The sequence below is a fragment of the Geotrypetes seraphini genome, chromosome 1 (assembly GCF_902459505.1).
Source record: "Geotrypetes seraphini chromosome 1, aGeoSer1.1, whole genome shotgun sequence".
Lineage (NCBI taxonomy): Eukaryota > Metazoa > Chordata > Amphibia > Gymnophiona > Dermophiidae > Geotrypetes > Geotrypetes seraphini.
The window spans coordinates 406,931,669-406,949,549 of record NC_047084.1 but is presented as its reverse complement, the minus strand read 5'-3'; the positions used below and the strand labels follow the sequence as shown (position 1 = coordinate 406,949,549).

General features: G+C 46.0%; 1 protein-coding gene across 2 annotated transcripts in view; it reads left to right on the top strand.

Annotated features, from left to right (window-relative positions):
* B4GALT1 (beta-1,4-galactosyltransferase 1) overlaps window positions 1–16,344 on the top strand; it is a 203,730-nt gene extending 187,386 nt beyond the window's left edge. For both annotated transcript variants that reach the window (XM_033918237.1, XM_033918247.1), the window contains exons 4-6: window positions 2,535–2,657; window positions 14,708–14,812; window positions 14,951–16,344. In XM_033918237.1, coding sequence (XP_033774128.1) covers window positions 2,535–2,657; window positions 14,708–14,812; window positions 14,951–15,086 — 364 coding nt within the window. In that variant the 3' untranslated portion in view covers window positions 15,087–16,344. The remainder of the gene's footprint in view (window positions 1–2,534; window positions 2,658–14,707; window positions 14,813–14,950) is intronic.
* The last annotated feature ends 1,537 nt before the right edge of the window (window positions 16,345–17,881 follow it).

Here is a 17,881-nt window from a genome sequence, read left to right as displayed (position 1 = left end):
AGTTACTTACTATGTTTTGTTAAGTACTGGCTGTATCCTATGGCACAGGAGTGTCCGCAACTTTTTTAGTCAGCCTAAAATAGATTTATTGGTTGCACAGGTTACTAAATACACATCCCTTCTGAGTGAAGGTGGGGTGGTACTCCTGGATATGCAAGACCGCCAAGTGGATGTTGTTCTCAGGAGATTTTTCAAGGCAGTGTCTTCAGGAGTCAAACCTGCCTCGGCAGTGTCTTTTGTTACCCGTGCTTATCTATCCAGACTATATACTTTGGAGAGTAATGGAGATAATCCACACCAGATAAAAGTAGCTGAGAAGGAGGTTATGTGGCTGATGCTCTATATGATATTATACATGTCCTGGGTAAAGCATCAGCTTATTCAATTTCTGCTCATAGAATGCTCTGAATCAGACAATGGGCTGGTGATGCCACCTCTAAAAGCTACTCTTGCCAGACTCCCTTTTAAGGGGTAGTTATTTGGTAAAGGCCTGGATGATCTCAAACTGTATGGTGGACCGTCACCCCAAGACCCTGCCTGATAGTAGAGCCAGAACCTCTAGAGCAGGGGTATCAAAGTCCTCCTTGAGGGCTGCAATCCAGTCAGGTTTTCAAGATTTCCCCAATGAATATGCACGTGATCTATTAGCATACAATGAAGGCAGTGCATCAAAGAACTGAAAGGGGCTATAGCTGAACTGCTTCAACTAATACCAATCTGTCAATCAAATCAGGAAGGATTCCAGAAGATTGTAAAGTGGCAAATGTTACACTGATCTTCAAGAAAGGTTCGAGGGGAGAGCTGGGAAACTACAGACCGGTGAGTCTGACCTCTGTACCGGAAAAAATTATCTCAACTCTGGTAACTAAGTCTAACCAAGAAAAATCTTCAAAGACTTCAGCAGATCCAGAACACTGCTGCTAGATTGATCTTCGCAAAAAGCAAATTTGATCATGTTCCCCCACTTCTGTCAAAACTTCGCTGGCTTCCGGTGATTTCTAGGATTCACTTTAAATGTACCTGCCTAATTTTCAAGATCCTACATGACATTCTTCCTCCCCTAATCCTACTATCCTGGAATTCTTCGAGATCTGACACTACCAGATCCACCCACATACTCAAACTATCTTTCCCCCCGTTAAAAGGCGACATGTATGCAGGTAAATTAGGGAAATCCCTTTTCTTCAAATTCACTGAGCTTTGGAATAGACCTCCCTGCCCTGCTGCGGAACCTAGGCTCATTCCAGTTATTCTGAAAGCATCTGAAAACCTGGCTTTTCTCCAAAACATAAAGCTATCTATTTAAAATGTAATTTCTTATTATGTCCTTCCCTCATTTATTGAATTACCTGTAAACCGTGCCGAGCTCTATATTTATGGAGATGATATGGTATACAAATTTAAGGTTTGGTTTAGTTTAGTTTAGAGGCGCTGATAAAGGACTGCTTCATTGATCACTTTGGCGGACACAATCTGATAAGGACCAGCCATTGAATAGGCATACAGGGAGGCCATGGAAAATCACCAACAGTGGAGCTGCCAAGATGCACCTACAATGAGCGAGGACCAAGATACACCTACAGTGAGTGAGGACCACCTGGAGGACAACCACAAGGAACTCAATTTTCCCTTCCCAACTCCGTGAGTTTTATTGCTGTTCCTGTTCCTGCCCCATTCCTGTAAGCTCTGCCACACAAGCCTTGAACACTTATGATTTTAAAGTGTTTGAGGCTTGTGCAAATGAAGACATAGCTTGCAGGAATGGGGCAGAGACAGGAAAAGAACTTGCCGGGACAGGAAAATGAGTTCCTGCGGGTACACGGAAAAATTTGTCCCCATGTCATTCTTGCTGCCTGGGGAAAGCTTTGTCATGCAAATGGCTGTTGTTTTGATTCCAGGAGCCAACTGAGTTTGAGGATGCTGTTGAGACAGCATTTATAGCCCATGGATGTAGGAGAAGGAGACCTTCAATAACCAAGCTGGTGGTTTCAGTAGAGCTGGAAGTCTAAAAGAAGACAACTAAACAACCACTGGCATAGCAAGGATAGGAGGTGCCTAGGGTGGTGGCGCCCCTCTTCCCCGCACCCCCTCCCCGATATACCCCTTCTCATCCACTGTACCTGTTTAGCTTCCCCATCGGCACTCCCTCTGACATCACTTCCTAGTCACAGGACCCAGAAGTAACGTCAAAGGGGAGCACCAAGGCCAGCACGAGCAGCAGGCTGGAGCTGCTGCTCGCATCAGCGAAGAGCTAAAGGTACAGGGGGGGGGGAGTGAAGGCAAGTGGTGGGGGAGGAGAGGTGAGAGTGCTCCCACCATGATAGCACTTGGGGCAGTCCACCTCCACCCCACCCCTCTTACTACACCACTGGAAACAACTAGTCTAAAAGAAGACAACTAGAAGAGAGAACAAAACCTGAAACTTAATGATTCCTTGCTTCTGCAAAGCTATTTGTTCCCTTGATGGACTTTGACATTCACTGTGCTTTGCAAAGTTTTAATGTAAACTTTGGTTTGTGTGTTTATTTATTTAGGCTACCTTACAACCAGTTTTTTGGAGGAGTGTCTGCCCTGAGCAAGAATCAGTTCCAAAAAATTAATGGCTTTCCAAATAATTACTGGGGTTGGGGAGGTGAAGATGATGACATCTACAACAGGTAAACCTGCAGCTGCACTTTTTTCCATTTCACTGCGTCTTTCAGAGAATTTGGATAAAATAGAAAGATCAGTTCTCAACTTATCCACAGAAATAAAATAGGGCTAGCAGAAGAGAAGCATTCCTCTCTCCCTTACCAAGTTGCCAGTGTATAGTAGTGGAAACACATTTCTTGTTCACTTTTATTAAGACAATATCAGTTTTTACTTATTTCCTGCTGTTTTGGGGCAAGATAAAAGCAAAAGTTTAATGCAGGGGTGTCCAATGTCGGTCCTCGAGGGCCGCAATCCAGTCGGGTTTTCAGGATTTCCCCAATGAATATGTATGAGATCTATTAGCATACAATGAAAGCAGTGCATGTAAATAGATCTCATGCATATTCATTGGGGAAATCCTAAAAACCCGACTGGATTGCGGCCCTCGAGGACCGACATTGGACACCCCTGGTTTAATGTCTTGTATGTCATTTTTGTTAAATACACAGAAGTTTGCTGACTTGAAATTTAGAGATTTTCTAATAATGCAATTGCTTTTCATCAATAGTGCTTAAAACTAAGAAGGGCTGAGCATGACTTTCCTGGCTGCCTGTGAAATTTACTCATGGGAGAATTCTTTGCAAAAAAAAAAAAAATTAAATTCTGTGTGTAATAATTTAAAATTCTTCATGGTACTTTTTGCAATTTTTTGTTCAATCCTTGTTTGATTGTGCACAAAGACAAAAGAACAGCACATATACCCTGTGTCAAGGAGAACCAATTTACAAAAAGTATGAATTGACCATGGACACCAACAAAAAAAAGTTATAGAAATAAAACCAAAAATATTTTATTGTAAGTATAAAAAATAAAAATAATTTCACCAAGGATTTGGATAGAGCAAAAGAGACCCAATACAGATCCGTGTTTTGGCACAAAGGGGCTGATTCTATAAAGGGCACCTAAAGTTGTGCCTAATTTAATTGGCAAAATAACCTTAATAGGCTCAGTAATTGGAAAAAAAATTTAATTGTACATTGGGCGCCTATCCAGTTCTATAAAAGACAGGCGCCTAATGCCTAAGTGGGCGCTTCTGAGGGCAGAGCGAGATTTAGGTGCCTGAAATGTAGGCTTTAAAACCCTCACCTACATTTCAGGCGCCTAAGTTTTTACATAGGTGTCACTAGCCGTGATTCTGTAAATTGCCTAAGTATGATTGACATGCAGCTGGTACCATTTTATTAGGCACCATTTATAGAATCAATCCCTGCACTCCAAGGTATTCCCATATAGCTTGTCATTTTCAAAAAGTCATTTGCGATAATTAGAAGATTTTAGAGGGACACTAGGGTTTTAGGAAGAAATCTGAGGAACTGTTTGGTCATTTCTGCATTGCCCTCAGCGGTCATTATGTCCGAGAGGACTCGCCAAATGGGACATAACAATTGTGGTTCCTGTAGTGTTAGTCTACATTCTTTGCTTATGATCTCCTTTATACATCTGATGACCAAAAGAACATTTACACTAAGACATACTTCTGTTTGTAACTTAATTATTGCTCAATGTCGGCAAAACATTGAACACTGCAGCTGTATAAACAGAAATGTACAATTAGCCAGATGCGGGAGTGAGAAGATCCGGATGCTCCTGCTGATTACCTGCTTATATCTGCGCTACACCCGATATTTTTCTGGCAGTTACGGGACCCGTGGACAGCGGAATACTCTGTGACTCTAATTGAGTCTTTTTGGACATCGCAACCCAGTATGCCAGTGAAAAACACCAAGGACCTGAAAGACAAGCCATGATCTCCACAAGCCAAGATGGCGGCTGCGCCAGCTTCTTTCACGGTGCCGGCCGGGGAATGGATCTAGGAGATAACAAAGTCTGTCACGGCCGCATTGGTGGACAGCTTAAATAAATTTCAGTCCGCAGTTAAGAACATAAGAAGTTGCCTCCACTGGGTCAGACCAGAGGTCCATCCCACCCAGCGGTCCGCTCCCGCGGTGGCCCACCAGGTCCTTGACCTGTGAAGTGATTTCTGACCATTTTTATAACCTACCTCTGCTTCTATCTGTACCCCTCAATCCCTTTATCCTTTAGGAACCTATCCAAACCTTCCTTGAACCCCTGTACTGTGGTCTGGCCTATCACAACCTCTGGAAGAGCGTTCCATGCGTCCACCACCCTCTGGGTAACAAAGAACTTCCTAGCATTTGTTCTAAACCTGTCCCCTTTCAATTTCTCCGAGTGACCCCTAGTGCTTGTAACCACAACCAGAGACCACAGTTCGAAGAATCTGTCCTTATCCACTTTCTCTTTTTTTTTCAATGAAAAGCTTTTATTGAAATACACTCCAAACAGTACAATTTCACAGGAAACGCAGGAACAAAGATACATAGAGCAAAATACCTCGCTCCAAAATAACAACAGAAACATGTGCAATTCCCACAGACTAATAAGAGCAATCAAAAATACCCACCAAATCACAGCCCATACCCCCCCACCCACCCCCCTAGGGACAGAGCACAATACCAACATCTCTCAATAAGGTTGAGAAACAATCTATTCCAAACAGAAACCAAAACGTGAAAAGGAATATGGTTATGGGATCCCCCCAAGTATCACCCATCCAGTCCTACTCCAAAACAAACCCAAAGCCCCTAGCTACCCCTACCACAAACCCCCACAGAAGCCCGAAAACTACGCCAGATATGAGCATAGCCATGTAATTTACCATGACGCAAAGCCATTAAGTGATAAAGGTTCTGCCAATTTAGCAAGCGTTGCTCCACCAGGGCCCACGTGGGAGGGAGCGCCTGATTCCACAGAGAGGCAATGGCCAATCTAGCAGCAATGAATGCCAACTTACAAAATAAAGAGTCACCCCAAGCCAAATTCAATTGATGCCAAAACAACAAGGCATGTCGCCAATCAGCCGGTATCTGGACATCTAAGATCCGGGACACCCGAACAAAAACCTCAGTCCAGAATCCACACACCTGCCCACATTGCCACCACATATGAAAGTATGTACCCACTTCCCCACAGCCCCTCCAACATAGGTCACTCGCACCTCCCTGCCAACGAGCCACAACCTGAGGGGTATAGTACCACCGAAAGAGGACCTTGTAACCATTCTCGATTAGCAAAGCAGCTATACCTGCCGAGGAGATCTCCGACCATATATCACCCCAAGTGTCCCAGGGAATAGCTGAACCACAATCATCTTCCCAAGCCCTCATGTAGGGAAGGGGAGCCCCCCGACAATTAAGGCACCTATATACTGCAGAGAGAGCTCCCTTCCGAAGCACTGGACCCAATAGCAGCTCAAAGGGCATCTTACCACCCCTCAAGTCTCCCAGAAGACCCGAGGCCCTGATATAATGGAGAACCTGCAGGTAGGGGAACAAATCCCTTATCCCAAACCCATACTTGCCCCTGAGTTCCGTAAAGGGTCTAACACCGCCCAGAACCGGGTCCCACAACTGTCCCACACAAACTAAGCCCCGTGACTCCCAGTCTGCAAACACTCCCCCATCCCTTCCTGGTGGAAAGTCAGGGTTGTGTCTCAACGGAGTATACCAGGAATGTCGCCTACTCCCCAATAAACAAGCTCTGGTCTGATTCCAGACCCTCAAAGAAGTCACTACCGAGGATACCCCCCCCTACCAGTCACGCCCTACCAGGCACCCACGGCCGATGTAACAAAGGTACCCCCTCACTTAACCCTTGCTCAATTTCCACCCACAGTTTCGGCGTCTGCGTCTGCCATTCTAAAAGGGCGCGCAGCTGAGCAGCCTGATAATATTTCACCACATCCGGGACCCCCAACCCCCGTCCCCTCTCCCCATACATAAGACCTTCCTACTCACCCTTGGCCTTCGACCAGCCCAAATAAAATTAAAGATATGCCTTTGAACCCCCTCTAATGTTTTTCTACTCACCCAAAGAGGCAATACCTGGAATAAGAACAACAAACGAGGCAGAATCATCATCTTCACAATGGCCACCCGGCCCAACCAAGAGAAATACAGATCTTTCCAATTAAGCAAATCTTGGCGAATGCGACGAAAGAGCGGAGGAAAGTTGAGGTCATATAACTCCACTCCCGGCGGTCCAAAATAAACCCCGAGATATCGCAGAGAACGCTGAACCCACCGAAACGGATACCGGTCACGGAGATAGGAAACCCGGTCAGCAGGCAAGTTAATGTTGAGGAGCTCCGATTTACCAACATTGGCCCGAAATCCCGACACCTCGCCATAGATATCCAACTCCCGCAATATAACCGGCAAGGAAGTTGCAGGGTCTTCCACCGTAAACAAAATATCATCCACAAACAAAGCCAACTTAAAATCCCCTCCCGGCACCGTGACCCCTTTAATATCCGGATTCATCCGCACACGCTGCGCCAGGGGTTCCACCGTCAAAGCGAAAAGGAGCGGGGAAAGGGGACACCCCTGACGTGTTCCCCTTGCCAGAGAGAAAGTCTCCGAATAACCACCATTCACCTTGATGCAACTCAGAGGTCCACTATATAGGACCCGAATCCAGTCCCGCATTCGTGGACCCAGACCCACAGACTCCAGGACCTGAAATAAAAAAGGCCAAGCCACCCTATCGAACGCCTTCTCAGCATCGATAGACAAAAACACCGTTTCTCTCACCCCCCCCCCGGCCCAGTCATACAAGTTATAGACCCTACGAGTATTATCACCCACCTGTCTGCCTACCACAAATCCCGACTGATCTGGATGGATCAGCCGAGGGATCCAACTCATCAATCGGTCCGCCAAAATTCGCGTGAAGATCTTAGTATCAACCCCCAACAGGGATATCGGCCTGTAGGAAGCACATTGGAGGGGATCCTTCCCCTCCTTAGCCAGCACTGTCACGCCCGCCAAGCGCATGAAGTAGGGGAGGGCACTATTCCCTTGTAAAGAGTTAAGAAAACGCAACAAAGGGGGCAGCAGCAGATCTTGAAAACGTTTGTAGTACCGAACGGTAAAACCGTCCAACCCAGGTGACTTACCAAGCTTCATAGAGCGCAGCGCACTACGAGCCTCAATCAATGTAAGAGGGCGGTCCAACCTCACCACATCAGCCTGTGCAATCCGGGGCAACTCTGCTGAAGTTAAATAAGCGTCCTGGTCCTGTGAGGGCCCTGAAGCTTCCGGGGTATAGAGTTGAGAATAATATTCCACAAAACGTGCATGGATAGCATCCTCAGTCTGTAACACTTCCCCAGAGGCCGCCCGGAGCGAAAAGATCTGGTTGCGCGTCTGTCGCACCTTAAGACGATGTGCAACCAGTCGACTAGCTTTATTAGAAAACTCAAAATATCTCTGTTGGAGGAGCTGTAAGTTATGGTGCAATCTGTCCAAGTCTAAAGCCTGGAGATCCCTATGGGCCTGAAACAAGCGCTCCCGCAATTCCACATTCCAAGGGGAACGCTTATGCAAACTCTCCAACCTACCAATTATAATCAACAGGTCCGCTGCATCCTCCCGCCGTTTACGCTGCCGGGCCGACGACATGGCTATTAACCTGCCCCTAAGGGTAGCCTTTAACCCCTCCCAAACCGCTTCCAACGAAGCTCCACACTCCACATTTACATCTAGATATTCTTGTATCCACCCTTCAATCTGTGTTCCCACCTCTGGGTCATCTAGAAGATTATCATTGAAACGCCAAAATTTCTGTCCCGAGCCTCCACCCACCCCCTGGAATCGCAACCACACCGGGGCATGGTCCGACCACGTGAGGGACTCAATCCCCGCGGACTCCACCCTCTGGAGTAGTCCCCGCTCCACAAAAACATAATCAATTCTGGAATATGAGGAATGTATTCCCGAAAAGTAGGTATAGTCCTTAACCGAAGGATGGAGCCACCTCCAGCAATCCACCACATTCAGATTGGCCAATGCCTCACGCAACAGTTTACGATCCCTTCTCCCATAATGATCCGCCCTCCCTGAGTTATCCAAATGAGGGGTCACTGTAAGATTGAAATCCCCACCAAAAACCAGGGCCCCCCCCCTTAAACTTGAGGATCCGAGGGACCAACTCACGGAAGAAGGTCCCCTGACCCTCATTAGGGGCATAGACATTTACCAGGGAGTACAAGACCCCCTCAATCATAGCCTCCAACATGATGTATCTGCCCTGAGGATCCCTCACCACCCTACGCACCTCACAGCGGATCCCCTTACGAATAAGAATTCCCACCCCACCCCTCTTAGAAGTGCCCACCCGGGAAGCCCAAAAGGCCTGCGGGAACCTGTGATCCCCAACCAAGGATTCATGGGACTGCAGTAAATGTGTTTCCTGGACAAAGCAGACATCAGCCCTCAAACGGAGCAATTCCCCGTAGAAGGCCCTTCTCTTGTTGGGGGAATTGAGACCCCTAATGTTATAAGAAACCAATTTAAACACCCCCATATTCCAAATAAAATAATGACAATGCAAACCCAACCCCAACAGATATGTCCCCACTACCCCCCCTCTCCCCCCATCCCTCCCCACCACCCCCCTCCCCCACAGTGAGAGTCCTCAGATCTCCCACCAACATACAAAGAAGTGAACCATCTCCATGGCCCCTTACACACATCCCACACTCAAACATCAACTATCAAAAACGGTGTATACAAAAATCCCCCACTCCCATCCCACCAATCCCCCAAACCCCCATGCTATAATGCACACTCTCCCCTCCCCCACATTGCATTACCCCCATATAACACAAACCTAGAACCCTCAACTTCCTCCACCCGCCTCATCCCGAACCAGGTAGGATATACCCCCTACAAAACACTCTCCCACGGGGCAAGACTCAACAGTCCATTCCCTCGGGGGGGAGTCCAATGGCCCCCCGCCGAGACATAAAACTGGCAGCAGAAACAGGAAAAAAAAACAAGTACAGTCAGTCAGCTCTCAGGGGGGAGCACTCGAGGAAGAAGCAGTGGCCCGAAGAGGGGGTCCACCCCCTCGGCCGCCCCTCCCGCTTCGGGATCCATTTTCCACTCTTTGCCAGCGGGAGGAGGCAGGACGCCCACCCTGGCCAGGCACCACACCTCCCGCCGGAACAGCCTCCTCAGGGATCTCAATCCCCGCTTGTTGCAACAGCCCACGAGCCTCTCGAACAGTGGAAACTCTGGTGTGGACTCCGTTGATGGTAATAACAACTCCAAAAGGATAAGTCCAACGATAGCGCAAATTGCTGCGCTGCAAAGCCTTGGTCACTTCTCTGAACGCCCGCCGTTTCTGGAGCGTGCCAGCAGCTAGGTCCTGATAAAACTCCAGCCGGTGACCCTCCCAAGTGACCGTGCCCATCTCCCGGGCTCTGCGGAAGATCCTCTCTTTAAGGATAAAGCTCTGAAGACACAACACTATATCTTTTGGTTGATCCAATGTCCGGGGTCCCAGCGTGCGATGAGCCCGCTCCAGTCCTGGCTCCAGGGTATCATCTTGCAGGAGCCACCTAATCAGCTTGATAGTAGTAGCATGAACATCCTTAAACTCAGGCAGGTCTGGTAGGCCCCGCACCCTCAGATTATTACGCCGGGTGCGGTTCTCCAGGTCCTCGACCTTATCCAGAAGAAGTTGGTAATCCGCAGACACCGTCTCCAGTGATCTCTGCATTCCGGTTACACTGTCCTCACAGCTATCCATGCGCATCTCCACCACCTCGACCCTCGTGGCCACCTCCACCAGGTCAGTGCGCAACTCCTGCACCGCCTCCCGAACCTGCACCGCCACCGCAGAGATTTCAGATTTTACCTCTGCAATCCATCGCTGCATATCCACTTTAGTAAGCGGGTCCATCGATGTACTCTCCTGCACCGGGTCCACGATCATGTCAGCCACAGCCACTAGGGTCCCGCTCAATTTCGCCGCCTCCCCGCTGCACAGCTCAGGGCCCATGCTGCCACGTGCAGCCCGGCTCAGCGCCTGTTCCATCGTGCGCTGGCCGGGTTTGTCGCCGGGCAACTTTTTTTCGCGTTGCCATAGTGTTCACAGTGGCTTCGCACACCTCACCAGCCCCCGGGGATGAAAAATTTGCGCCGTTTACACACCGAAATGATAGTTATTTCGCCGGCTCGAACGGAGCTCTCAGTTCAAGCTCCCATCCGTGGCGATGACGTCACTTCCTTCTCCTTATCCACTTTCTCTATGCCCTTCAGGATCTTGAAGGTTTCTATCATGTCTCCTCTAAGTCTCCTCTTCTCCAGGGAGAACAGCCCCAGCATTTTCAACCTGTCAGCGTATGTAAAGTTTTCCATACCTCTTATCAGTTTAGTCGCTCTTGTCTGGACTCCCTCGAGTACTGCCATGTCTTTCCTGAGGTACGGTGACCAGTACTGGACACAGTACTCCAGGTGCGGGCGCACCATTGCACGATACAGCGGCATAATGACTTCCTTTGTCCTGGTTGTGATACCCTTTTTGATGATGCCCAGCATTCTGTTTGCTTTCTTTGAGGCTGTCGCACACTGCACCGATGGTTTCAATGTTGTGTCCACCATCACCCCTAGGTCTCTTTCAAGGTTGCTCACCCCTAGCAATATTCCCCCCATTTTGTAGCTGAACATCGGGTTCTTTTTCCCTACATGCATGACCTTGCATTTTTCTATGTTGAAACTCATTTGCCACTTTTTTGCCCACTCCTCCAGTCTCGTCAGGTCCCTTTGCAGGTCTTCACAATCCTCCGTGGTTTTGACCCTGCTACAGAGTTTGGTGTCATCAGCAAATTTAATGACCTCACATTTCGTCCCCGTCTCCAGGTCGTTGATAAATATATTGAACAGGAATGGCCCCAACACTGATCCCTGAGGAACTCCGCTCGTGACCCATTGCCAATCTGAGTAATGCCCTTTTACTCCAACCCTCTGTTTTCTGCCCGCCAGCCAGTGTCTGATCTATCGGTGTACATCCTCTTGTACCCCGTGATTCCACAGCTTCTTAAGCAGCCGTTCGTGGGGTACCTTGTCGAAAGCTTTTTGGAAGTCAAGGTAAATGATATCTATGGCTTCCCCCTTGTCCATCTGGCTGTTTATTCCCTCAAAGAAGTACAGTAAGTTCGTGAGGCACGACCTACCCTTGCAGAAGCCGTGCTGGCTCGCCTTTAGTAGTCCATTTTTTTCTATGTGCTCGCAGATTGTGTCCTTGACCAGTGCTTCCATCATCTTTCCCGGGACCGAGGTCAAGCTCACTAGCCTGTAGTTTCCTGGGTCTCCCCTTGATCCCTTCTTAAAGATGGGCGTGACATTTGCTATTTTCCAGTCCTTTGGGATCTCCCCAGTTTTCAAGGATAGATTACATATTTGACGAAGTGTTTCCGCTATTTCGTTTCTCAGTTCTTTTATTACCCTTGGTTGGATGCCGTCCGGACCCGGTGATTTGTCTCTCTTCAGTCTGTCTATCTGTCGGACAGGGACATCCTCTCAGCTCGCCTCTAGTTGGACCAGCTTTTCATCGTGGTCTCTGTTTATGATCTCCTCGGGTTCTGGGATATTGGATGTGTCCTCTCTCGTGAAGACTGACTAGAAAAACTTGTTTAACCTGTCAGCTATCTCTTTTTCCTCTTTTACCACTCCTTTCCTGTCTCCGTCGTCCAATGGTCCCACTTCTCCCTGGCTGGTTGTTTCCCCTTCACATACCTGAAGAATGGTTTGAAGTTTCTTGCTTCCCCTGCCAGTCTTTCCTCGTACTCTCTTTTTGCTTTCCTAACCTCTCGGTGGCATTCTTTCTAGTGCCTTTTGTGCTCCTTCTGGTTGTCCTTTGTTGGGTCCTTTTTCCATTTTCTGAAAGATGACTTCTTGTCGCTTATTGCCTTTTTTACTGCATTGGTTATCCACGCCGGGTTTCTAGTTGATGAGCTTAATAAAAAGTTTGACTCCCAGGGACGGAGACTGGAGGAGGTCGAACAGAGAGTGTCAGCCCAAGAGGACCAGAGCATGGTGATGGAGGGTACTGTTACCACAGTGCAACGTGAACTACACGAGTTCCAGTAACAGGTGGACGAGCAGGAAAATAGGAACTGAAGGAATAATTTGAGACTGATTGGCTTCCCAGAGGCTGTTGCCGACATGAATCTTTATCGCATATTTGGTCAGTGGCTGCCACAGAGGTTGGGCCTCCAGCAGGACGGGAATAAATATAGCTGTGTGCGGGCGCACCGAGTGGGCCCCAAGCGTTCCAGGGAAAATCAACCCAGACCAGCTATAGCCCATTACTACAAGTGGTGAGAAAAGGAAGAGATACTTCGGGCGTATCGGAAAGCTGGACCATTGGATTATGAAGGGGCACAGATTCTTATCTTTAATGATTACTCAGCGCAAGTGGCTGCCCAGTGGAAATTAATGGCTCCTTTTTGTTCAGCGCTGCATGTGAAAAAAGTCTCCTTTGTTCTTAGCGAGCAAGCTGCGAGTGTGGCATGAGGGTCAGATGCTGGTTTTACATACTTTGTAAATGGGTTTCTACCAGAGCCTTTAATTCAGTAGCATAATTAAATGAAATAACTATTTCTGTACTTTATAGGGACGGGTGGGGACGGAGGGGATTCCTCGCAGGGATGGGTGGGGACGGAGGAGATTCCTCACGGGGACGGGTGGGGACGGAGGGATTCCTCGCGGGGACGGGTGGGATTCCTCATGGGGATGGGTGGGATTTCTGTCCCCGCGCAACTCTTTAATACAGACGCAGGAAAGCGCTTGCTTGAGGGTACAGCAGTGAAGTGGGCAATGGTCCAGAATATAACCGTTGGACACAACCGCCAGACACTTAACCACATTCTTTATAATACGAGGGCCTCAAATAAGTATCTGGCGGGCAGCATGCGCCCCCGGGCCACAAATTTGAGACCACTGGTATAAAGCAACCAATTTCACATTGAAAAGAAAGGAAAATCCTGAGACTGTTAGGTAGAGAAATGATGAAGGTTACAAACATAGGGAAGTGATATTTGTTGTCAATTTTCAGAAACTAATTACAGGATGAAGGCCATGACTCACTGTGGTGGTTTAGTGATAGTGTGGTGTGTTGCTATTTGGGAGACTCCAGACTGGCCAGGGCTGAGTGATGGTGTAGAAGTGTTCACATATGGGAGAAGTGAATCCAAGTCATCATTCAACATTGACACCTATTTGCTAGGATGCAGGCATATCAGGCTTGCAGGGAGCCATGATCTATGGCTTTCTACCCAAAAATTGTCACTATTATAACTAGGCTACAGGGGAAGGGGATTAAAAATATTTGAAAATGCCTCCCTCCCTGCCGTGTCGAAGCCTGCCTACCTACCGTCGATTCCTCCTCCTCCCCACCCCACCCCCTGGTCCACCGCTCCCCGCAACTCCAGGAAAGTAAGGGTCAGCGTGCAGTGATTGCACACCACCGGCCCACAAACTCTCCCCCGACGTCAGTTCTGATGTTGGAGAGATGGTCCGGGCCAGCCAAGCAGCAATTGGCTGGCCTGGCCCTTCTCTCTGACATTGGTGAAGGGCTTGTGGGCCAGTGGCGTGCAATCGCAGTGGCAGCGGGCGATGAGCAGCATTGGGGGGCTAACCACCGCCTGGTGGTTAGCCCACGTACCCCCAACGAGCGGTAAGAAACCATGGGTCACCAAATCGGCTAGGCCGATTTAATAAAACAACAAATCGATTTGAATCGATTCATCCAAAGTGAATCGGTGAATCAATTTGAATGGGAAATTGGGCAGCACTAATATCTGCCCCTTCATTTTCAAACTGTCATATCCAATGAATGACTACTGATTGAGACTATTCTGTTTTCTGATACTTGGAAATCTCTCAAAGTTAAGATTGAAAGGTTTTATGACTGACCACTAGTAAGAAATTTATACTCAGTTTTTGCCACCAAGTTAACTTTTAACTTTATATTGACAGTATTTTTCAAGGAGCTGAACTTTAAGCTTAGTCTAGAAGCTGCTTTAGTTGGGGGGAGGGAGTTTCTTGTGATTTAATATAGGTCATATGTTTCTGTAAATTTTTAAAGGGCTTAATACTACAGTAATGCGAGTTAGTACTAATGAAATTCAATGTGCTCATTTTCACAGGATAACTTTTAAGGGTATGTCATTATCACGCCCAGATGCAATCATTGGAAAATGTCGTATGATTCGCCATAACAGAGATGTCAAAAATGAACCCAACCCACAAAGGTAAGAATATCACCTTTAAGATATGTAATTTGACATCTGTTCAGCTGTATAAACTAAGTTCAGATGCTATGTTGAGGTTTATTGATAAGAAGTTAAGTCCTAATGAAAGATGTTTAATTTTTTTTCTTACATTGACAGATTTGACAGAATTCAACATACCAGAGAGACGATGAATTCAGATGGTGTAAATTCACTTATGTATAAAGTGATGAAATATGAGAAAGAAGCATTGTGTACAAAAATAACAGTGGACATTGGTTTACCAAACAGATAGATTTTTGAGACATGACAGAGCTATAATGCTTTCTATTTTCATAGTTTTATTCAGTTGGAGTGCCTTTTGACTTTTCTCAAGGACAAGAATAACCATGGATGCCTTATTTGGTTTGTCAAGGTTTTTTCCAAGCTACTTGAACAGTGGGATTTTTTTTGTACTTTTTCATACTGACCTTTCTATGTCTTTCCTACTGTATTTTACCTTTGTGTACTGAGACTGTCAATATATGCTGTTGTAGAATGCACACAAGTCACAAGGTTTACAGTTTGGTAAGACAGCAATATAGGAAGAGGCAACAATTATCTTCCTGCTAACAATAAACACAACCAACACAAGAATACACTTCTGAAGTTGTGAAACGTTTAGCAGAAACTAATATACCTCTGCAAACCTTTCTCTGCAAAGAGGTACCTTAACATTTGCCCTGAGATAAGACTTCATGGAGGATTATGGGAATCAAGTGTTGGAATTTATTATGTGATCTATAATGTAAAACAGATGTGTATACTGTATAGTCCTCTGAAAATGTAAGGCTTGTATTTTGATGCAAATCTCCTTTCTATCTTTAACTTCCTGACAATGACAAGTAGAGAATTGCAGCTGTTCATTCCTCAGGTTTTCTTCCACTGTATTTCATTTATGCTGAGATAAGGATATAATTTTGAACATGTTTTATGAAGGACTGGAAACTGCTGCTATAATGTAACTCATAAGTTTACATGTTTGAAATTTTTTGTAAAAAAAAGGCAGTTATCTTTCTCCAGTTAGCTGTGATATGTATCAATCTGAGACCAGTATCAATGAAGAAAAGTTAACCTCTTGTTTCTTAGCTTTACTCCATTTTAAGTACCTGGGAACAAATAATTTCACATGATTAAGTGGCAGTTTATTTGTAGTAAGAAGGAACTTTGTGGTACAACATTCACTCGGAAATTTACATGAAAATTTTTGTTTGACATTTTAATATGAATTGTTTTCATTTTACAGTTGCTTGGATTAAAGCAGCATTGCAGTATCAGGGTTTAGGCTTTTTTATCGCCAGCCTTGGCAGTAAAAGCTCTGATGCTTATAGAATTCCTATGAGCATCAGAGCTAATATGGTGATATAAAAAAGCTTGACACGGCATCATAAAAGGGGGCCAATATTAGTTTAAATCATTTGTCAATCAGTGTATTTTTCACATGCTTTACTTGGAACATGTATTCCATACTTAATCATTTTAATTATGACACTCATAATATATTATTTGGGAGAGATTAGATTTCAGATGTTTTACTTGTAGGACACATCACAGGATTACAAGCCAGTTACAGGGGGTTTTAAAGGAGTAAAAACTAAAGCAGGTTATTGACAACATTGAAGCAAAATACTTAGTGCTTTTTTATTATTATTATTACTGTGATCATGCACAGTTTCATGCCAGTGAAAGTGTCATATGATTTTCATAACTGACCACACTAAGCCTATTACATCTTTGCCTCTGTTTTATACTTGAAATCGGGATTGCTGGTTATCCCATCAGTGCTTCCTTTGGAAACATCCATTTTAGACCCAATTTGCTCTACGCCACATGTCATTCTGGGTAGGATGATTATACAATAAGGAAGTCCTCTTCTTGGTTATCCCATCAGTGACATTCCAGGTTAACTCCCATACACTCGGTGGGACTGCAAAGAGCAGGCTTGAAGCAGGCCTTTCATGAGCTGAAAACCTAAAAATTGAAAAAGTGTAGTTGAAAAAACATAGAGAGAAAGTTATTTATCTTTATTTAATAATTCCAAATACTGTTGGACCTCTAGCACCATTCCTGTTTGCTTAAAATAACTAGTACCATGCGTTGATGTTCCCTCTCTTTTGCATACTACCTGAGCTTACAAGATTGTGCCAAATGTTCTTTTAGTCCAGAGTTAAAAATGAAAAACAAAAAAAGAACTTTTTACAAGGATCTTCATTGCTACCAGTCAGCAATTCTACATAACTTTAGAATTTTATAGATAACACGCATAGAGTACTATCTCAAAAGTCACAAATGAACCTATGGGCCTATGCTCAAAAGATTCACAGTAGAGGAAATCGTACTGCGAATCCAGCACTGAAAAATCAGCATGGCATGCTCAAAATAATGAGCATCCAAATTCATGTCGCATTAAAATTGACTCAGGGGGTGTCCACTAGACCAGTGTTTCTCAACTCGGTCCTGGAGTACCCTTTTGCCAGTCAGGTTTTCAGGATAACCACAATGAATATGCATAAAATAAATTTGCATATAATGGAGGCAGTGTATGCAAATCAAAATTATAGATATTCATTGTGAATATCCTGAAAACCTGACTGGCAAGGGGGTACTCCAGGACCAAGTTGAGAAACACTGCACTAGACCACCAGGGCCAAATTGTCACTGGGGGAGTCGGGAGTCCACTAGACCGCCAAGGCCAGAGTTGGCTGGGCCCAACCCCCTAATTTTCACTGCCCTGGTGATCTAGTGACTTTTGAAATCCCTTCCACTGGCCCTAGTGGTCTAGAATCCCTATCCCTCCAAGTACCTTAGTCATAGGAGGCAGGAGGGATGCCTACTCCCTTCTGCCTCTGGGCTACCCTTTTCAAAATGATGGTGCTTTGTTCCTTCCAAGTTTGAGTTTGTTTTCAAGTTTATTAGGATTTTGTATACCGCCTATCAAGGTTATCTAAGCGGTTTTTACAATCAGGTACTCAAGGATTTTCCCTATCTATCCCGGTGGGCTCACAATCTATCTAATGTACCTGGGGCTATGGAGGACTGAGTGACTTGCCC